General features: G+C 49.8%; 1 protein-coding gene across 1 annotated transcript; it reads right to left on the bottom strand.

The window, feature by feature from the left end:
- Positions 1 to 3,931: 3,931 nt before the first annotated feature.
- LOC146053295 (uncharacterized) lies at positions 3,932 to 23,614 on the bottom strand. Its single transcript, XM_083167985.1, has 2 exons — positions 22,713 to 23,614; positions 3,932 to 4,189 (listed from the first exon to the last, which is right to left on the bottom strand). Exons 1-2 carry the CDS (start codon positions 23,430 to 23,432, stop codon positions 4,040 to 4,042), a joined length of 870 nt encoding a protein of 289 aa, XP_083024111.1. The 5' UTR covers positions 23,433 to 23,614; the 3' UTR covers positions 3,932 to 4,039.
- Between the last annotated feature and the right edge of the window lie 13 nt (positions 23,615 to 23,627).

Raw genomic sequence — 23,627 nt, 5'->3', positions numbered from 1 at the left:
TTTGATACTAGGCAGGTCCATATGGGTCAATTGTTTCCAGAGATATTGTGGGTAAACAGAGTTTTTTATTTCTGAAATGTAATTTTGTGGCTGTTCATGATCTTTGAGGGCAGATTACTCTGGAACCAAGCGTTCCAGTTTCACTGGACGAAAAACATTTGAAGCCCACTTAAAAGTACTTCAATATGATACTGGTCTCATGTAAATGGGTCAGTTGGTTCCAAAGTTATAGCCGGTTAAACAAGATAGCTGGTTAAAGGGGGGGAGGGGTGGTTTTCTCTCCCCCTCACACCAGAAAATGCAGGGACTAGGCTGGTGTAAAAGGGGCCAACCCAGGAATGACCATGCATGATCCTGGGACAATATTCCCTGGTAAATCCCTGCATTTTCTGGTGTGAAAGGGGTATTATTTAAAATAGCCGGGAACTGCAGTGCTTTGATCACAGCACTCTGCCTGGCTGTCAGTGGCTGTCACTTCTGCCTGGCGGTGGCTGTCCCCCAGTTACCGCAAGCATGTATTCTCCCTCGGCAATGAGCATGTAATCCCAAATGGCAACTAGCATGGAACCCCTGGCAATGAGCATGGAACCCTTGGCAATGAGTATGGAACCCCTGGCAATGAGCATGGAACCCTTGGCAATGAGCATGTAGGTAAGCAGCACTTATGTAGCATAATTTTTAATAGGTATTATGGTGTGTGGCTTAACATGTAATGGGCATTATGGTGTAAATTTTTAATGCGCGCAATGTCCCTGTTTATGAAGCATATTGTGAATTTGGATTTAATCTCTGTGGCATTATGTGAATTTTGGTGTACGGCTCAGAAGTGTGGGTGGGTGTACGGTTTAGCAGTGTGGGTGGGTGTACGGCTCAGCAGTCTGGGCGGGTGTACGGCTCAGTAGTGTGGGCAGGTGTACGGCTCAGTAGTGTGGGCAAGTGTACGGCTCAATAGTGTGGGCAGGTGTACGGCTCAGCAGTGAGGGCAGGTGCACGGCTCAGTAGTGTGGGCGGGTGTACGGCTCAGTAGTGTAGGCAGGTGTACGGCTCAGTAGTGTGGGCAGGTGTACGGCTCAGTAGTGTGGGCAGGTGTACAGCTCAGTAGTGTGGGCAGGTGTACGGCTCAGTAGTGTGGGCAGGTGTACGGCTCAGTAGTGTGGGCAGGTGTACGGCTCAGTAGTGTGGGCAGGTGTACGACAGTAGTGTGGGCAGGTGTACGGCTCAGTAGTGTGGATAGGTGCATGGCTCAGTAGTGTACGGCTCTGTAGTGTGGGTAGGTGCATGGCTCAGTAGTGTGGGTAGGTGTACGGCTCAGTAGTTTGGGCAGGTGCACGGCTCAGTAGTGTGGGCAGGTGTACGGCTCAGTAGTGTGGGCAGGTGTACGGCTCAGTAGTGTGGGCAGGTGTACGGCTCAGTAGTGTGGGCAGGTGTACGGCTGTACGACTACTGTCATATATATATATATATATATATATATATATACAGATGTAGGGCCCCTCTTCCTTGCAGGGGCTGGCGATTCCATCGCAAGCCCCCGCCAGCAGTCGGAAGGGGGCAGGCGTGCATGAGACGCTCGTGCGCCCCTCTCTGATGGAGCTCCATGCCACCGTCTGCCGCCTCCCCCACCTCCCCCGCCCCTAACCCTGCCTGTCTTCCTGAAGCAGAGGTCCTGCCACCCAGCCGCCGAGATACTGGGACGCGCGTGCGGGGATGTTCTGGCAAGAGCCGGCAAGCTTGAGAGGGGCTCATCTGTATTAGTCATATTTTATTTGCACTAAATTGCCTGTTATTGGTATAGTAATCATTATTTTCTCCATTGTGACCTCCCTGGACCCACATCCTCTTACATATCCTCAAAATATCCGCTTAAAATGCCGGCACCGCTCACAGCGACTGTTCTTTTAGCACAAATGCAGCTAAGTCAATGAACTGAAGTTTAATTCAATATTGCGGACAAAAAAAGAACAGTCGCTGTGGGCGGCGCTGGCATTTTTTTAACAGATATTTTGAGGATCTCTGACAGCAAAGTTGGCACTCAAAGGGTTTAATAAAAAGGTTTGCTTGGCAATTTTCACACCTATTTTGACAAATTTTACTCAATTACTCCCTTTATCAAAGCTGTATACGGCTATCTCTGTACTGCATCCGGAGGTGGACTGGATTGTGGAGTCATTGCTACAGAACAAGGAAGATCCACTGGAATTGCTGTCTCACCAGGGACGTGCAGTCAAGGGAGGCAGGGGAGGCAGTGCCTACCCTGTCATAATGATGTGAATAATAAAAAGAAGATATATTTATATATCTTCTTTTATTATTTTCATCATTTCTACCTCTCCCCCTGCCTCCTACCATCTTACACTGCTGCATGTGAGGGTGGGAGGCAGCGGGAGAGGTGCCTCCCGCTGTTAACATTAAAACACCGGGGGGCGGGTAGGGAAGGGCAGGGGGCAGGGTGCAGCAATGGGCTGTAAAAGCCCATTGAAAATGAATGGGGAAGGGGCACTCATACTGGTGCCGCAATGACAGGGGCACCAGTATGAATGCATGCCCCCAGATGTGATTGGGTCAACGGATTCAGTGATGGATCCGCTGTCCAATCACACACATGCAGGGCCCACCTGGATAGGATGCAGCAGCGTGACAGTGTGGAGTCCGGCGCCGCTGGGAGATAGCCGCTGTCACCGCCGAGGAGAGGTGAGTCCGCTGGGGGAGGGGGGCACATGTATGCCCTGCTGCCTGTGCCCGCCCGCTGCATATACCATATAGCATGGTATGCGGGCGGGGGGGGGGGTCCCGTGCCTGTGGTCCCGTGCCTCTGGTCCCGTGCGGGGAGATCAGTGCCTCCCCAGGCAATGACCTCACCGCACGTCACTGTGTCTCACCTGTAAGGTACCAACTGCAGGCACCACACCGGCAGTTCCACCCATCCACATTCCCAGGACCCTAACCAGTGCTTTCATATTGGAAGTCCAACCCAACACCCCTCGCATTCCCTAAAAATACCCTAGGCACTCCAGTGACAACAGGCTCCCAGTCCTGTGAGTTGGGACAAATGTTCCAGTTGAGGGTATGACAGGACAGTCCCCCACACTTACATTTTTCTCTTCTACTGACACCGTTAGCTAGGGCTTCTATCAGAAATTGTGGGGCCCAGGACTGTGAAAGTAGGCAGGGCCCTCCTTTCCCTTCTCGAACCCTCGCCTCGTCCGGTGAGACCCCTGATCTGCAGCAATGTCCGCAGTGCTCAACCTCTACATTGCTTCAACTGAAATGGAAACTTTGTTTATGACAAATTATTCCTGAATGACCCCAGTCCTGGGCCCCCTTTCTGTCTGGGCCCCCTGATGGCGGCCATACTAAAATGTATGAGATGCAGTCCTCGTTTTCCATGGATCAGTTCCAGGTTGCAAGAAACTGCCCCAGGTATTGTGTTTATTTTTAAGATTATCCTCCCTGTTTTTTTATATCGGTCAATGGTTCACACATACATACAAACACACACATACATACAAACGCACACATACAAATACACACACAAACACACATTCAAACACACACAATAATCCTCCTTTGTAGAAAGCTTAAAGCAATTCTTATGCCTGTTCTTATTCCAAATGTAATATGAGCCTGTTATTTCAGCAATGTTGACCACATTATGACTCACCCCACCCCGCAGCCAGAAACGTGTTCCATACTGCTCCCATACAGGACCACGATTTCACGCTGACACCTGACTTATTTACATATATTATATATGACTTATTTTACTATATAATATTATAGTGTCATGTGACCGCAATTGACCTCTCCTGGTGCTCCATGCGTTGTGTAACGTTGGTGATATCGGAACAGGGTCACATTGCTAATAGAGTAAAAATATTTCCTATGCTCAGAAAACATTATACATAATTAAAAGGCCACAAATTAATTTTTATAAAAACAACAAAAGCTTTATTGAATGTAACATGTCGTCATAGATGCATCAGAGTTTGGTCCAATCACAGCAGACCGCTGAGCGGCTGCAGATTACATTTACAAACAATTAAGTTGGCAAAACCCCGGTAGCGATTAAAACGATTGTTATGATGTAGATCGGAATTCCGCTGATTAGGGCTGAGATATTCAGAGCGAGCGCTCTACGTGAGCTTCGTTTGGCAGCTGCATCATCATGGCTATTGCGGTCGCTTCTTGTCTGATGGAGACAAAAACATACATATCACATATCACATATGTATTACAACACAACATGTACATGTTGTCCATCACAAAAAAAATATTTATGAAATGTTAATTTAACCTCACCTTTAGGGTAAGGAGGTAAGTACAGGAGGTAAGTACGAGAGGAAAGTATTAGAGGTAAGTATGAGAGGTACGTATGAGAAGTAAGTATGAGAGGTTAGTACATGAGGAATGTACAAGAGGTAAGTATGGGAGCTAAGTACGGGAGGTAAGTATGGGAGGTAAGTATGGGAGGTACGTATGAGAGGTAAGTACGGGAGGTAAGTACGGGAGGTAAGTATGGGAGGTAAGTTTGGGAGGTAAGTACGCTAGGTAAGTACGGGAGGTAAGTAAGGGAGGTAAGTATGAGAGGTAAGTATGAGAGGTAAGTACGTGACGAATGTACGAGAGGTAAGTATAGGAGCTAAGTACGGGAGGTAAGTATGGGAGGTAAGTACACAATGTAAGTATGGGAGGTAAGTATGAGAGTTCTGTACGGGAGGTAAGCACAAGAGGTAAGTATGGGAGGTAAGTATGTGGTAGGTATTGGTAAGGAATGTGGGGTGCGTCCAATGCTTGTGGAGGGGAAGCGGTCATCTATTAGAATGAACTTAGGTCTACAGTCATTAGGTCGACCCCACTAGGTCGACTGGCAGGAAGGTCGACCTGACTTAAGTTCGACATGGGCCAAGGTCGACATGACTTAAGGTCGAATTTGCATAAAGGTCGACATGAGGAAGGTCGACTGGTCATAAGGTCGACATGGGTTTTTCACTGTTTTTTGAGCCGACATGTGCCGACAGGCGGTATTTCATGCCCTACCATCCACTAGGGCGTGGTGGGAGAATAAAATAGTGTGCGGAGCGCAGCGAGGCACCGTGCCCGAAGCATCACGAGCGAAGCGAGCGATGCGAGGGTCTGATTCTCATTGCCAACTGTGTCCATGTCGACTGTGTCGACATTCGGATAAAAAAACAGTGAAAAACCCATGTCGACCTTATGACCAGTCGACCTTCCTCATGTCGACCTTTATGCAAATTCGACCTTAAGTCATGTCGACCTTGGCCCATGTCGACCTTAAGTCAGGTCGACCTTCCTGCCAGTCGACCTAGTGGGGTCGACCTAATGACTGTAGACCTAAACGCAGTCTGACGAATGATCCCAACCCATTCATCTGATCTCAGTGAATATATTTATATAGCACCCTGACCGTATCACACTGCTCTGAAAAGAGACAGGTAGCAGACGGGACGCTGCCCGCACCCAGTCTCTCTCATATATTTAAACCTCGAGTGTAAGGCAAAATAGGGACAAGGTTCCCATTCTGTGAAGTGTTATTCAACACTCACTGCCTCCACAAGGGTTGGGATCATTCGTCAGACTGCGTTTAGGTCTACAGTCAGTAGGTGCTACCCTGGTATTTACAGATTTAATATGCTATCTGTCTCCTCTCAGTTGGTGTGACAGGGTAACATCTAAAAAAACTCTAAACCCTACCTACATTTTAACTCTCAAATCACCAATTCTTCTCTTTATTGTCACTAAATGTACGTATGTCATTGTAATTTTTTAACCTCTTTATTTCGCTATTAGTGGCTGTCTCCTTATCCAATTTGTTGTAATAAAGATAAAAGGAACTCCCACTCATTTTAGAATATAGAAAAGGAATGAGTCCACAAATTTCTTGATTGTCCTTTAGGAGTGCATCCGACACAAATTATTTTTTCTCTTTCAGTCGTTTTGGTCCTGATTCAATTTATTTGGGATAGCACCCCCACTGGTGTCCACAAACATTCAGTGGAATACCACCCATCGATTTTAGGGTGTCAATACAATTGTGTGTGCTGAACTCCCAAAACCCCTATACCTTGATGCTACATGATCAGCTGCCGCATATAGTGGTGGCATACAGTCACTAGGTCTACAAGCATTAAGGTCGACATGACTGAAGGTCAGGTTGACATGCTGGAAGGACATGCAGGACTAAAGGTCAACAGGGGTTAGGTGGACACGTTAGGTTGAAACAAGCATTTGGTCGACATGGGGGAGGCCAACAGTCAAAAGGTCGACATGGGGTATTTCACTTTTTCTTCTGAGCCGACATGTGCCGACAGGCGGTAATTCATGCCCACTATCCACTAGGGCATAGTAGGAGAATATAATAGTGTGCCCGAAGCATGGCGAGCGGTGCTACGTTTCAGTGTCCATGTGTTAAAATTCGTGACAAAAAAGTGAAAAACTCAATGTCGACCTTTTTGACTGTCGACCTTCCCAATGTTGACCTAATGCTTGTGTCAACATAATGACCTGTCGACCTTCAGTCATGTTGACTTTCCTGCATGTTGACCTTCAGTCATGTCGACCTTACAGCATGCAGTGGCGTAACTATATCATTTGCGCGCCCCCCCCCCCCCCCCCCCCCCCCGCCGCCCTTTTTTTGCCGCCCCCTCCACCTCCCCTCCCCTGCCCATACCTGACAGAGTGCCCGGCTGCATCTGCGGTCACTGTCCTGTCCAGTCTCTCCCGGCGCCTGCTCCTGCTGATAATGAAAAGGGACTCTTAGAAAATGGCTGCCAAAACTGTCTGCAATTTGGGGGCAGCCATTTTCTAAGTGTCAGTTTTTATTATCAGCAGGAGCCGGCACCGGGAGCGAGTGACGGGACAGTGACCGCAGATGCGGCCGGGCAGAGTAGACAGCAGCGCAGCAGGTAACTATAGCCCCGCAGCCCCCCCCCCCGGCGCCCATAGTTACTCTGAGGCAGTGGTCTCCAACCTTTTTTGGGTCGGGAGCTACTCGCGACAAAATAAACCGCCCGAAGAGCTACTAAAGTAAAAAATGTTAAAAAATCTGCATAATATAAAAAAAAACACACTGCAATGCCCCAGACATAATATGGCACACACTGCAATGTCCAATATGTCACAAACATACCTCCCAACACTGTAGATAGAGGAGAAGAGACATCTGCGCGTGCCGAAGGCACGCGCCAAAAATTAGAGGGTTCAGCTACTACCGTGGAACTCCTGCGAGGCTACATCCCCCATTTTTTCCGCTATGGGGGCATGGTCAGCTCTCTAAGAGCTGTAGCCACATGGGGTGCGGCCATGGAAAATGGGGGTGTGATACACATATGCCCTCAACAGTGCAGTCCGTGATACCCATTATAAATATGCCCCGCACCGTGATGCTCCATTATACATATGCCACACACACAATGCCCATTATACATATGCCCAACAACGTGATACTCCGTTATACAAATGCCCCACACCGTGATGCTCCATTATACATATGCCACACACCGTGATGCTCCATTATACATATGCCCCACACCGTGATGCTCCATTATACATATGCCCCACCGTGATGCTCCATTATACATATGCCACACAGTGATGCTCCATTATACATATGCCACACACCGTGATGCTCCATTATACATATGCCCCACACCGTGATGCTCCATTATACATATGCCCCACCGTGATGCTCCATTATACATATGCCCCACACCGTGATGCTCCATTATACATATGCCCCACCGTGATGCTCCATTATACATATGCCACACAGTGATGCTCCATTATACATATGCCACACACCGTGATGCTCCATTAATCATATGCCCCACACCGTGATGCTCCATTATACATATGCCACACCGTGATGCTCCATTATACATATGCCACACCGTGATGCTCATTACACATATGCCCCACACCGTGATGCTCCATTATACATATGCCCCACCGTGATGCTCCATTATACATATGCCACACACCGTGATGCTCCATTATACATATGCCACACCGTGATGCTCCATTATACATATGCCACACCGTGATGCTCCATTATACATATGCCACACCGTGATGCTCCATTATACATATGCCACACCGTGATGCTCCATTAATCATATGCCCCACACCGTGATGCTCCATTATACATATGCCACACCGTGATGCTCCATTAATCATATGCCACACCGTGATGCCCATTATACATATGCCCCACCGTGATGCTCCATTATACATATGCCCCACCGTGATGCTCCATTATACATATGCCACACCGTGATGCTCCATTATACATATGCCCCACTGTGATGCTCCATTAATCATATGCCCCACCGTGATGCTCCATTAATCATATGCCCCACCGTGATGCTCCATTAATCATATGCCCCACCATGATGCTCCATTATACATATGCCACACCGTGATGCTCATTACACATATGCCACACAAATGATGCCCATTACACATATGCCCCACACCTTGATGCTCATTAATTAATAATCATCAAGGTATCTGGGGCATATGCCACACACATGATGCCCATTATACAAATGACCCACAGCGTGAAGCTCATTATTAATGAGCATCAAGTGTGTGGCATCATGTGTGTGGCATATGCCCCACACACCTTGATGATTATTAATTAATGAGTATCAAGGTGTGGGGCATATGTTAAATGGGCATTATTTGTGTGGCATATGTTTAATGACTCATTAAACATATGTCATACACATGATGCCCATTAAGCAGTAAACAGTTGCGCACACACAGTTTAAAAAAAAAAAATTACCTAACAGAGTTAAGCAGAGGCTGTGGGGGCGTCGATAAGTGCGGCATGTTGGGGACGTCAGGAGAGGAAGCGCTACGCGGCAGGAGGTCACTGCCGCCGCCAGGTCCAGAAATGCGGCATTAACTTACTTCCTGACCTCCTGCCGCCAAGCAAGGACCCGCTGCGCGGCAGGAGGTCACTGCCGCCGCCGCCAGGTACAGAGACGCGGCATTAACTCACTTCCTGACCTCCTGCCGCCCTCGCGAGCGACGGGTTGGCGAACGCTGCTCTGAGGCATAGTTACGCCACTGACAGCATGTCAACCTAGTGGTGATCATGGGGATGACACAGAGGCCCTGGTAGCCCCCTCAGCACATTGCAGGGCAGGCTCCTTTTGGGGACTCAGATCACATGACTTATGCGCTCATTAGTAACTGGGCCCCTAAAATGTTGGTGGAAGGACACAGGGTTAACACTGCGCCCTCCACCTGATCTAAATGAATCCTTTTGTCACACACAGAAAACTGAACCTGAGAAGTAGGAAACCAGAACACTGCTGGCCGGCGATGTGAATGCATCGCCATCTTTACTGATCTCTGCGAGGGATGCAGATGATACGTCTACAGTGTCTTGGTCAACAGTCAACGCACAAAAGTGGACACAAGTAAACGTTATACATGGCAATGGTCGACGCATGGTCTCCAATTGGGAATGGTTCTCCAACTGGCAATCATGGCCTGAAGCAAGTCGACACCAAGATGTCAACATTCACAACAAAAAATGTGAAAAATATTTTGTGTCGACTTTCTCCATGTCAACCTTTTTGCTTGCGTCTACCCTTTGTCAGTGCCGACCCAGTGCATGTCAACCTTTTGTAGCAGTGTTGCCTAGGACATTTCGACCTTTTGCCAGTGTCGACCTAGTGCATGTCGACCTTTGGTGTCGACGTATTGACTGCTGACTTGTAGACCTTTTCATTGAGCCGGCACTGGTCTCCAGAGGAGCCCATTGCCGCAGGTAAGATGCCTCATGCCTCCCTGCGTGCCTCTTCTTGCAGTGATGCATGCACAGTACATTATATTACGTTGGCAGAGAATGCCAGTGATAGCCCACAATGTTCCTGTTACCTTGCAGGAGAAGAACAGAGCAACAACTCCCAGTGGCAAGCAGCAAAACAATGTATTTAGGATGGACCAGCACATGTAATCCTTATAGGCCGGCCGGGCAACCACCACTGTAGGCTGAGTGTTCACCACAGTCACATTGGTCACAGGCTGGCAGATCAGGGGCTGTCGTAATCCAAGGTCTCCTGTGGTCGGTTGGTAAGGTGGGTAGTTAGGAGGTTGGTGAGGTGGGTACATCGGAGGTTGGCACGGTGGGTAGGTAGGAGGTTGGTACGGTGAGTAGTTAGGAGGTTGATATGGTGGGTAGTTAGGAGGTTGGCTCGGTGGGTAGGTAGGAGGTTGGCTCGGGGGGTACTGGGACCCAGGCTCTGGTGGGCTATAATATTGAGGAGGCTGGCCCCCTTCATCAGACTTCTCATCCTGAAAATCGGGGTTGTCGTACCCTTGCATTGCAATGATGTCTTCAGATGTCTCTCTACCTCCCAGCTGCTCCGTCTGCCACCAGAAACTGAAGTGAAACTTCTTTTCCAAGTCCCCCCCTTTTCTGGTGAGCAGCCTATGAGACTGAGGGCACTGCCCCACCTATACCCAACACCGGCTCCATTCTCCCACAGGGAAAGCACGGCCCTCTGTTCTGTTCATTCAGCAAATATTTGAATAAGGATCTAGGGATATACGGTATTTAGTGTTCTGTTGGTTTCGATTCCTCAATGTGCCAGCGTGGGAGTATGGAACGCTTGCACCTTTTTACCTGGCAGAGCGCTGGCATTTGTCTGATCCTTGAGATCATTGTCAAAGCACACATGCTCAGACTGGCAGTGAGTGGTGCATTGTATGTGTGACAACTCATAGGATTCTTTTTCCAAACTTCTACTGATAACCTATAATGGTGGCAGTGTGGTGACGCAGATACATTTTTAGCTGTTGGGCAGTGACTGGACCCTGTATCATTCATTCAGTCGCAGGGTTAACCACATAAACTGGGTAACACCATGCTGCGCTGCATGGGGGCAGATGTAACAAAGAGAGTGCAAAGAGAGTAAAATATGGGCAGGGTATGTCCAAACTGAAATATGAATTGCAGTGTAAGAATAAGCTGTCTAACATTTGTGGGATACATGCAAAAGCAGACAGTATTTACCCTGCACAGAAACAATAAGGGGGAAATTTACTAAAGATCTTCAAATATGACCGATGCCACGTACGAATTCATACAACCGGCATCGGTCGTATTTTGGGGAAAATACATATCATACGTATCATAGATAGGGCAGATTTACTAGTCTGCCGTATTTACTGATTTGTATTCTCCTAATGGCGTAGGTGGAGGTGTGCTGGTTAGGCCTGGTGCTGGTTCTCAAAATACAAAGAACCCTTAGTCATTTTGTCACCCGTATTTTGGGAACCAGGACCAGCCCTTGATCCCCTACTCGGTTTGCCCCATGATTTTTTAAAACCAGGACCTGCTAGTTATGGCCATGGAGGGGACCCTACGCTGTGGTTTTTTTTTTATTATTTATTTGTTTTAACCATTTTTTTAACACTGCAGCCTGCACGGATCTGACTGATATCATGGATCTTACTGATATGATGGATCTGACTGATATGACGGATCTGACTGTTATGACGGATCTGACTGATATTGACGGATCTGACTGATATGACGGATCTGACTGATATGATGGATCTGACTGATATGACGAATCTGACTGATATGATGGATATGATTGATCTGGCTGATATCATGGATCTAACTGATCTGACTGATGTGATGGATCTGACTGATAACATGGATCTGACTGATATGATGGATCTGACTGATATCATGGATCTGACTGATAACATGGATCTGACTGATATGTTGGATCTGACTGATAACATGGAACTGACTGATATGTTGGATCTGACTGATATGATGGATCTGACTGATATGATGAATCTGACTGATATGATGAATCTGACTGATATGATGAATCTGACTGATATGATGGATATGACTGATCTGCATGATATGATGGATATGACTGATCTGACTGATATCATGGATCTGACTGATATCATGGATCTGACTGATATGACGGATCTGACTGATATGATGGATCTGACTAATAACATGGATCTGACTGATATCATGGATCTGACTGATATCATGGATCTGACTGATAACATGGATCTGACTGACATGGATCTGACTGATAACATGGATGGTCTGTTGCAGCATAGGATGCAGCTCCTTAGAACATTGGGCAGTCTCTCCTTTCTTTTCCTCACTCTCTCACTCCTCTTGTCTCTTTCTCCCCTTCTCCCTTCCCCCCTCCTTCCAAAGGGGGACATGGCTGACACAGGGGAAGGGGACATGGCTGACACGGGAGAGGGACATGGTTGACACAAGGGAGGGTGACATGGCTGACACAGGAAAGGGGGACATATTAATGATTAGAACGTATTAATAAAATATAAAAAAATTCTGCCAAAAATGTTGTGCCTACGGGCAGCCTTACACCTAAATTCACCCCTGCGTATAGGCAGTCGTATTTGCTTACGACTGCCTGCGAATACGCCTATTTTGGGCTGTAATAAGTACCTCTCTGAGCTTTCAGAAACAGCAGATATTATATTGTTATAGATCTCTGTCACAGTCAGAGATTCATTCTGCAGGGAGCGGTCGCCACCTAGTGGCAGATAATATGTATGCCCCTTCTGTTTAACTCTTTAAGGGAACACATTTATCTGCAACCTACAGCAGCCTGTTGTTTACTAGCTACTGCCAGGGCCATAAAGAGGTGTTTGCCAGTGGTGCCTGGCACCCGGGGAGCCCACCTCCCCTTCCATCTCCCTGCCTGCCACCGTCCTCAGGCTCCCTGCAGCGTCCGCCGCATGGGGTTCACACTCGCCGTCAGGGGCAGCGAGCCCCTGCGACGTTGAATAGGGGGGACGGCGAGGCTCCGGAACACGGCGGGCAGTGGCGAGTGTGCAGCAAATCCTAAACAGGATTCGCTGCACACCGTCAATATTCTCATTGAATACGGCCCTAGGACACAGAGATGAACCGCTGTGCTGATACTGATCGGCGCTCTTTTAAAAACACTTTGTTTCTTCCTCTTTGCCTCCTTGGCAATTGTTTTTATATGTCGCAAATCTTAAAATAAACAATTAAAGGTTACATTTTATTAATTTTTCTTGTCCTAACAGTGCGTCACGCACATAACAGTCTTTCTTCTCTTCCCTTGTTAATACATCCATATATGTTTTTGACTTTATTTGCATGTACTGTTACACAGAGTAAAAAAATGAAATATTCCTGAGATTATCGTGTGGCTGAGAGACGCTTTATATTGTAGCGAGTGCCAATAGATTATGGTAGACACGCCTGAGTGGCGGTGTTTGACACGCCCAATAGGTGTTCTAGGCACACCTCTTTGAAGGTGCACCCGCTAATTAAATGTTCTGCGCGCGACTATGGTTGTGACGATTATAAATGAAACAATTCCAAACCATACAAAACAACCCAATATTAGGGCTATTGTATTTAAATAACGAGCTTTGGCTGAGTTTCTTGCAGCAGTCCAATTATCTCCGCGCTCTCTGTCGCCGTTGACCTGAAAAAGACAGTGATACTTCTGTTACATATAACATGAGAATGACCCATATTATCTGCATGTACTTATGATTTTCCTTTATTAACATGAAGAGCGACTTCATTCTGCAGTATGGTTCCCGCTAGCGATACCCTCCATTGTCCTCTATCCATCGACAGTGGAGAACATCGGTAACAACCAGCGGGACCGTGCGTCATTGTGCATACTAACTGGACGATATGCACAAAAATTTTATTACGGGGAATTTTGTCTTACCTGCAGCGGCGGTGTGGCGCTGTGCATGTGGGGGCGCCGGGGGCTGCGGTGCTATAGTTACACCCCCCAATCCCCCGCAGACTTACCTATCTCACTGGTCCCGGCGGCTCCGTTCTTCTGCTGAGGACCACCACAAAATGGCCGCCCCCATATAGCACACAGTTCTCTGAAACTGTCTGCTGTATGAGGGGCGGCCATTTTGCGGTGGGTCCTCAGCAGAAGAACGGAGCCGCCGGGACCAGCGCAATAGGTAAGGCTGCAGGGGATTGGGGGGGGGGGGGTTTGCATGGGTGGCGGGGCGGGTGGGTGGGGTGTTCGCCACCCCCCTAACGGCGGAGGGGAGCCCAAAACTTAGCTACGCCACTGCTTACCTGTAAACTCTTTTTTCTGAAGCCATAGTGGATACTGGGATTATGGGTATAGTAGGGACTGGAGGATCTGAGCACCAAGGAGTTAACTTCTAAAGTACAGCCCATGACGACTCCTCCCCTACACCCTCCCTGTCGTCAGGAACCAGTTAAACAACAAGCCGAGTAAAAGGTATAGGAGGGAAGAAGACCACACAGGCAGGAACACACATCAAGCACTAGCAGAACAAAAATCCCCATTTTTCCTTTCAGACCATGGTGGATGCTGGGACTATGGGGCATCCCAAAGCTGTCCCTTATGGGTGGGAACGCTCCTGAGGTGCACTGAAGACCCGTCGCCCGAAACCAGCATCTGCTGAGGCAAAGGTGTCAAATCATTAGAATATGATGAATGTTTGCGCAGAAGACCACTTGGCCACCCTTCAAAGCCGCTCCGTGGAAAACCTGGTGCGCACCGTCACCGATGAAGCACAAACTGACCGAGTGGAGTAGTACTTCAGCTAAAATATTGTCTAGGGTGTACACAGCTTCAGGGCCAGATGTACTAAGCTTCAAAAAGTGATCAAATGGAGAGCGATAAACTACCAGCCAATCAGCTCCTGCCATGTCACAGGCTGGGTTTGAAAAATGCCAGGCAGCTGCTGATTGGCTGGTTGTTTATCGCTCTCCATTTTATTACATTTTGAAGCTTAGTGCTTCAAAGTCTGGTCCCAAACTGCTTACGCCTCACTGGAAACATATTAGGGCCCGAGTTATTTGTGCTGGACAAACTTGGACATTTGAAGGTACAAGTTTGTCCCCTAACTCACAACATTTAATAAATAGCAAATTATTAATGCTTCTGTCTGTAAATGTCACCAAATAGTTATAAATATCCCCAGAAAAATGACGTGTCACAAAAATAAAAAGCATACCCAGGGCAAGGCTCTTTGAGACGGTCGTGGTTGAAAAATTCAGGAAATATGCATAAGACCCTCATGGTGGTTAACAACCAGCACCAGGAACTTGGACCAACTACTGGTCCCCTGTATGTCTGAAACCAGCAGAGGGCTCCACCTGCCAGGGAGGTAATGCCACAGCCTGAGACTTATATTAAATACTAGGTGATTCATCGCGCCCTACGGGCGCTCTTCACACCGTCGTAAGGGGCTGCGCCCCCTTAATTTGTGAACGTTTGTATATGAGAAATATGGTTAGAATTGTATGAAAGATGCCCTGTATTGCAACTTAGGTGTCCGCGAATCGCGGGAGGGGGGGGTCGCGGAGGGTGCCGCGAATTGCAGGAGGGGGGGTCGCGGGGGGTGCCGCGAATTGCAGGAGGGGGTGTTGTGGGGGGGTGGATGCTGCGAATCGCGGGAGGGGAGGGATTGCAGAGAATCGCGGGAGGGGGGTCGCGGGGTGGGTTGCCGCAAATCGCGGGAGGGGGGTTACGGGGGCGGGGGTTACGGCGAATCATGGTAGGGGGGGTCGCGGGGGGTGTGCCGTGAATCACGGGAGGGGGGGTCACGGGGTGGGGTGCCGAGAATCGCGGGGGGGTGTGTGTGTGCCGTGAATCGCGGGAGTGGGGGTTGCGGGGGAGGGTGGGGGAGGGTGTGACACGAATCGCCACAAGAAAAAAACAACACAGAAAGGTCAACACATGTAAATGTTGACATAAGTGTGGCACTGCATTGGTGTCCATGTCGACACATGAGAATGAATATGAAAACATTAAAAAATGAAAAAAAAACTTCAAAAACTCATGTCAACCTTTTTCATTGTCGACCATAGCCATGTCAGTGTTTTCCATGTGCAATTTAATTCTGGAGCTGCTGCGAATCGCCGGGGGGGGGGGGGTGCCGCGAATTGCGGGAGGGGGGGTCGCGGGGGTGGGTGCCGCGAATCGCAGGAGGGGGGGTTACGGCGAATCATGGGAGGGGGGGTCGCGGGGGTGTGCCGTGAATCACGGGAGGGGGGGTCACGGGATGGGGTGCCGAGAATTGCGGGGGAGGTGTGTGTGTGCCGTGAATCGCGGGAGTGGGGGGTGGGGGGGGTGGGGGGGGGTGTGACGCAAATCGCCACAAGAAAAAATCAACACAGAAAGGTCAACACATGTAAATGTTGACATAAGTGTGGCACTTCATTGGTGTCCATGTCGACACATGAGAATGAATATTAAAATATTCAAAAAATGAAAAAAAAAAAACTTCAAAAACTCATGTCAACCTTTTTCATTGTCGACCATAGCCATGTCAGTGTTTTCCATGTGCAATTTAATTCTGGAGCTGCCGCGAATCACGGGGGGTGCCGCGAATTGCGGGAGGGGGGGGGTCGCGGGGTTGGGTGCCGCGAATCGCGGGAGGGCGGGGTTCACAGGGGTTCCGGTGGGGGGTTGCCGCGAATTGCGGGAGGTGGGGGGTCACGGGATGCCGCGAATCGCGGGAGGGGGGGTTGCGGGGGGGTGTGACGCGAATCGCCACAAGAAAAAAATCAACACAGAAAGGTCAACACATGTAAATGTTGACATAAGTGTGCCACTTCATTGGTGTCCATGTTGACACATGACAATGAATATGAAAACATTCAAAAAATGAAATAAATCTTCAAAAACTCATGTCAACCTTTTTCATTGTCGACCATAGCCGTGCCAGTGTTTTGCATGTGCCATTTAATCCTGGGGCTGCCGCGATTTGCGGGAGGGGGGGGGTTGCGGGGGGTGGGTGCCGCGAATCGCGGGAGAGCGGGTTCATGGGGTTCCGGTGGGGGGTGGCCGCGAATTGCGGGAGGGGGGGGTTGCGTGGGGGTGCCGGGGTGCCGCAAATCGCCGGAGAGGGGGTTGCGGGGGGGGGTGTGACGCGAATCGCCACAAGAAAAAAATCAACACAGAAAGGTCAACACATGTAAATGTTGACATAAGTGTGGCACTTCATTGGTGTCCATGTCGACACATGAGAATGAATATGAAAATATTCAAAAAATGACAAAAAACTTCAAAAACTCCTTTTTCATTGTCGACCATAGCCATGTCAGTGTTTTCCATGTGCAATTTAATTCTGGAGCTGCCGCGAATCACGGGGGGGTGCGCGAATTGCGGGAGGGGGGGTCGCGGGGGTGCCGCGAATCGCGGGAGGGGGGGTTGCGGGGGGGTGTGACGCGAATCGCCACAAGAAAAAATCAACACAGAAAGGTCAACACATGTAAATGTTGACATAAGTGTGCCACTTCATTGGTGTCCATGTCGACACATGACAATGAATATGAAAAAAATTAAAAAAATTTAAAATAAATCTTCAAAAACTCATGTCAACCTTTTTCATTGTCGACCATAGCCATGTCAGTGTTTTGCATGTGCCATTTAATCCTGGGGCTGCTGCGAATTGCGGGGGGGGGGGGTGTGGCGAATCGCGGGAGGGGGTCGCAGGGGGGGTGCCGCTAATCGTGCAAGGAGGGTCGCGGGGGGGTTCTTTTTGCCGCGAATCGCGGGAGGGAGGTCGCGGGGGGGTTGTTTTTTCCGCGAATCGGGGGGGGTCACGGGGAGGTTTGCCGCGATTCGCGGGAGGGGGGTCGCGGGGTGGTGGTTATGCCGCGAATTGCGGGAGGGGTCGTGGGGGGGTTCTTTTTGCAGCGAATCGCGGTAGGGGGGGGCGCGGGGAGCGGGTGTTTTTGCCGCGAATCGCGGGAGGGGGGGGGCACCCGGGGGGGGAGGTTTTGCCGCAAATCGCAGGAGGGGGCGCTCACCTGGTGGCTGTGGAGTAGCAGTGCTGGGCACCATGGGAAGGCAGTGGGTGTCTGGCACTGTCTGTGGGCTCACTGGGCTGGTTCTCTGTCACATACCTCCCAACATGACCCTCTCCAGGAGGGACACAATGCTCTGTTTCTAGACTTCCCCTTAATGTATGATTGCCATCACCTGTTTTAAACAGGTTAATTTCTCAGAAAGGTGTTCAGCACAGATGAAGGCAATCACACATTAAGAGGAAAGTCCAGGAACAGAGCGTTATAGACACAGACACCCACTTTGAGTGACAGATGTAGCCAAATATATAGGAGATTCAAAAATGAAATAAATCTTCAAAAACTCATGTCAACCTTTTTCATTGTCGACCATAGCCGTGCCAGTGTTTTGCATGTGCCATTTAATCCTGGGGCTGCCACGATTTGCGGGAGGGGGGGGGGTTGCGGGGGGTGGGTGCCGCGAATCGCGGGAGAGCGGGGTTCATGGGGTTCCGGTGGTGGGGTTCAGCGAATTGCGGAGGGGGGGGTCGCGGGGGGGTGCCGCAAATCGCCGGAGAGGGGGTTGCGGGGGGTGTGACGCGAATCGCCACAAGAAAAAAATCAACACAGGAAGGTCAACACATGTAAATGTTGACATAAGTGTGGCACTTCATTGGTGTCCATGTCGACAAATGAGAATGAATATGAAAATATTCAAAAAATGACAAAAAAAATTCAAAAACTCATGTCAACCTTTTTCATTGTCGACCATAGCCATGTCAGTGTTTTCCATGTGCAATTTAATTCTGGAGCTGCCGCGAATCACGGGGGGTGCCGCGAATTGCGGGAGGGGGGGTCGCGGGGGTGGGTGCCGCGAATCGCGGGAGGGGGTTCACAGGGGTTCCGGTGGGGGGTTGCCGCGAATTGCGGGAGAGCGGGGTTCATGGGGGTTCCGGTGGGGGGTTGCCGCGAATTGCGGGAGGGGGGTCGCGGGGGGGTGCCGGGGTGCCGCGAATCGCCAGAGAGGGGGTTGCGGGGGGTGTGACGCGAATCGCCACAAGAAAAAATCAACACAGAAAGGTCAACACATGTAAATGTTGACATAAGTGTGCCACTTCATTGGTGTCCATGTCGACACATGACAATGAATATGAAAAAAATTAAAAATAAATCTTCAAAAACTCATGTCAACCTTTTTCATTGTCGACCATAGCCATATCAGTGTTTTGCATGTGCCATTTAATCTGGGGCTGCTGCGAATTGCGGGGGGGGGGGGGGGTGTGCCGCGAATCGCGGGAGGGGGGTCGCAGGGGGGGTGCCGCCAATCGTGCAAGGGGGGGTCGCGGGGGGGTTCTTTTTGCCGCGAATCGCGGGGGGGGGGTGTTTTTTCCGCGAATCGGGGGGGGGGGGTCACGGGGGATGGTTTGCCGCGATTCGCGGGAGGGGGGGGTCGCGGGGTGGTGGTTATGCCGCGAATTGCGGGAGGGGTCGTGGGGGGGTTCTTTTTGCAGCGAATCGCGGTAGGGGGGGTCGCGGGGGAGCGGGTGTTTTTGCCGCGAATCGCCGGGAGGGGGGGGGGGGCGCCCGGGGGGGAGGTTTTGCCGCAAATCACGGGAGGGGGGCGCTCACCTGGTGGCTGTGGAGTAGCAGTGCTGGGCAACATGGGAAGGCAGTGGGTGTCTGGCACTGTCTGTGGGCTCACTGGGCTGGTTCTCTGTCACATACCTCCCAACATGACCCTCTCCAGGAGGGACACAATGCTCTGTTTCTAGACTTCCCCTTAATGTATGATTGCCATCACCTGTTTTAAACAGGTTAATTTCTCAGAAAGGTGTTCAGCACAGATGAAGGCAATCACACATTAAGAGGAAAGTCCAGGAACAGAGCGTTATAGACACAGACACCCACTTTGAGTGACAGATGTAGCCAAATATATAGGAGATATCGGTGTATATATGCGCCATAGCATTAATCTACTTAACTAGTCAACCTTGTGGTTCCCATCATAGAATACAATAAAGCGATTCCCACCATTGAAGTCTATAGATTAGAGCCATTCCATAGACTTCTATGGGGATGCAGTGTAGCCACACACACACCCAATTAGCGGGCTGTTGCTATGGTAGCAGGTGCTGATTGGCTGATGGACAGCTGTCACATAGATGTCAGCATTCTGGAGAGTTGCATGTGTAACCACAAAGGGCCCCTTAGTCCGTCTGGTTCGGGTGACCCGTTTAGTTTTTTGGCCTACTTTAAAATGAAGAGGACGGGATCTACACCAAGGATAGGTGAGTATGGAATCACGCCTGTGCAGGCGTGCTGGGTGTGTGGGTTGTGTGGGCTGTGTAAGGTAAGCAGCAATGTCCAGGTCCCAGCAGCTGTATGGGAGATATCTGCACAATACAGTACATATAGGAAGCCCATGAATCTGTGCACAACATCGGCGCTGTGTAATCTATTACATGCATCAATCCTCCCTGCCGGGGGCTGGAAAGTAGTTTAAAGGCAGAACATTGATGGCGTAACAATAGTGGTGGCGGGGAGTCGCTGTATAGGTGTGGGCTTTGGGTGTCTGTGGGGCTATGTAATGCCGCTTTCCAGGAGCTCACCTGTGGTCAGAGCCCGGGACCCGCAGAAGATTTGTCTGCGATCCCGGCTCCCCTGGCTTCTACTTCTAATCTAAACGGACCATCACAAAATGTCCGCCCACATACAGCAGAAAATTGGCTGCTGTATGGGGGCAGACATTTTGTGATCGTCCGTTTTCATTAGACGCTGGACTCTGAGCCAGGAGAGGACAGGGGAGCCGGGACCACAGACAAATCTTCTGCGGGTCCCGGGCTCCGACCACAGGTGAGCTCCGGGCAGGCAGAAAGACAGGTGGGGTGGGGGTTTTAACTGTGGGGGGGGGGGGGGGTTTGTTAACGGTGTGTGGTGCAGGGGTTTAACTGTGGGGGGGGGGGGGGCGCTGCTGAAATTTCGACAAAGGGGGGCACATAATCTTTAGTTACGCCGCTGGTTACTGGTACATTGTAGCAGGGCCGGATTAACAATGGGCCTGATGGAGCTACAGTTCCAGGCCCACTCTTCAAATAGGCCCATTTTGTAGCTGAGGGTCGGGGCTTTCCAACAAGTCCGGCCCATGTTGCTAGCCCCTGGGAACCGGAGATACCGTCAGGCAAAGCTGGAACGTTTTCCCTTTAGGATAACATGGGACCCGCTTATTCCAACCCCCACCCAGTTCTAATGGCTGCCAGCTCCCCCTCCGGTATCACAGAAGCTCGAGGTTTGAACCCAAATCTCTCGGTCTTCAATCTGATACCAGGCTGGTCCATATGGGTCAATTGGTTCCTGAGATATTGCGAGTAAACCGGCAGATTTTCTGGAACCAAATGGCCCAGGTTCACGGGACCAAAATCATTCTAGGTCCACTCAAAAGTTCTTCAATATGATACTGTAAATTGTCTCATGTAAATGGGTCAGTTGGTACCAAAGATATAGCTGGTTGGTTAAAGGGGGGTCTCCCCTCACAGCAGAAAATGCAGGGATTAGGCTGGTGTAAAAGGGGCCATTTTCTGGTGTGAAACGGGTATTATTTCAAATAGCCGGGACCTGCAGTGCTCTGAATACAGCTGGGCAGCCCCCTACTCTCTGCCCCGGCTGACAATGGCTGTCATTTCTGCCCACCGGCGGTTATCCCCCAGTTACTGCAAGCATGTATTCCCCCTTGGCAATGAGCATGTAATCCCACATGGCAACGCGCATGGAACCCCTGGCAATGAGCATGTAGGTAAGCAGCACTTATATAGCATCATTTTTAATAGGCATTATGGTGTTTGGCATAATACGTAATAGACATTATGGTGTAAATTTTTAATGCGCGCCTTTGGTGGGCAATGCTTCTATTTATGAAGGCATATTGTGCATTATTGCTCAATCCTTTTGGTATAATGGGTATTTTGGCTCAATCCATGTGGCAAAATGTAAATGTTGCCTTAATTTGTGTGGCATAATGTGAATTTTGACTCAATCGGTGTGAATATTGGCTCATTCCATGTGGCATAATGTGGAAGAGGCAAGTACATTATAAGGGGGTTACTATTGTGTTGCATGATTTGTATAAGGGTCTATGGTGTGGTAAACTTAGGTGACCACATAAAAGGTGCTGAAATGCTGTTTCGGCTTTCTGTATTTTTTTATGACTGGAGTGCCGTCTCACCCAGCAAGTATCTTAGGACATCAGCGTCCTGCGGGTGCACCTTTGGAGTGCACCTGCCAATAAATCTCCCTGCATTTTCCTTATGCTAGCCCCTGCCTTTTCCAGGCATATATAATTAGTTGTATTTACACAATTAGAGACCCACCCATTAGCAGACCACCCAACCAGAACACTGGTCACGCCCCCCACATTATTAGGCGCTGGCCACAACCCCTATTATTGCGCATAATAGGTCCTTGATCATTTTCAGCTTCAGGCCCTTTTAGACCATAATCTGGCTCTGCATTGTAGGCCGACCGAACCAACACAAGCATCTAAGTGCTGCCCCCAACAAGTGCTTCCACCTAACAAGTGCTGCCCCAAACAAGTTCTTCCTGCTAATAAGTGCTGTCCCCTTATGAGTGCTGCCCCCAACAAGTGCTTCCCCCTAACAAGTGCCACCACCCAAGTGCTGACGCCTAAACGCTGCCCCTAGGCACCTGCTTCACCTGCCTATTGGGAAATCCCCCACTGATGCCACCCAGGCTCCATAAACAGTCCCTTCAAAACTCCATTTCTGTAAATAATTTCTTACTGAACCTAATTTGCCTCCATGTAACTTATAGGCAATGATGCTGTCACTATGCGCCCTGTTACTAGTTGTCAGCCATAGCCCCCAAACAGCCCCATTACCTTGCGGGAGTGATACATAGCGCAGAGTCCGAGGGGCAAACAGCAGAACACCATAAGGAAGGACCAGCACATGTAATCCTTATACACTGGCAGCTGGGCATAGGCAGTTGGCTGGCATGTCACCGGCTGCTGTAGTCCTGGGCTCACTGCGGTCGGCTGGTAAGGTGGGTAGGTAGCAGGATGGTAAGGTGGGTAAGTAGTCTGGCCAGGAGGGTAAGTAGAAGGTTGGTAAGATGGGTAGGTAGGCTGGCCAGGAGGTTGGTAAGGTGGGTAGGTAGCAGGTTGGTAGGGTGGGTAAGTAGTCTGGCCAGGAGGGTAGGTAGCTGGCTGGTAAGGTGGGCAGGTAGGCTGGCCAGGAGGGTAGGTAGCAGGTTGGCCAGGAGGGTCATTAGGAGGTTGGTAAGGTGAGTAGGTAGCAGGTTGGTAAGGAGGATAGGCAGTAGCTTGGCACGGTGGTTGAGTAGGAGGTTGGTAAGGTGGGTAGGTAGGCTGGCCAGGAGGGTAAGTAGAAGGTTGGTAAGATGGGTAGGTAGGCTGGCCAGGAGGGTAGGTAGCAGGTTGGCCAGGAGGGTCATTAGGAGGTTGGTAAGGAGGATAGGCAGTAGCTTGGCACGGTGGTTGGTAAGGTGGGTACTGGGACCCAGGCACTGGCAGGCTATAATATGGAGGGGGCTGGCTCCATTCCTCCGACTTCTCAGGGTCACCGGACGATCCCTGCATTGTCCCGATGTCTGCAGATGTCTCTATCTCCCGGCTGCTCCCCCTGCTACATGCAACTGAAGGGGAACTTCCCTCCTGACACTTGTTGCTGACTTCTCTCTTCCTCTGATGCAGGGGCGGATTGGCCCCACGGTAGCGATTCCCTTCGAAGTTCGTGGAAAGGAGGTTTGATGACGTCACTTCCCAAGTTCCCTA

This window comes from Crinia signifera, unplaced genomic scaffold, assembly GCF_055691185.1.
Source record: "Crinia signifera unplaced genomic scaffold, ASM5569118v1 HAP2_SCAFFOLD_150, whole genome shotgun sequence".
Classification (NCBI taxonomy): Eukaryota; Metazoa; Chordata; class Amphibia; order Anura; family Myobatrachidae; genus Crinia; species Crinia signifera.
This window is presented reverse-complemented; position numbering and strand designations above follow the sequence as displayed.

What these genes read in the sequence shown, in the direction of transcription:
- LOC146053295 (XM_083167985.1), bottom strand. Translation starts at nt 23,432, where the DNA reads ATGCAGGGATCGTCCGGTGACCCTGAGAAGTCGGAGGAATGGAGCCAG. An exon ending in CTATGTATCACTCCCGCAAG is followed by an intron (nt 4,190 to 22,712) that starts GTAATGGGGCTG and finishes TGTCTCCATCAG; the next exon opens with ACAAGAAGCGACCGCAATAG.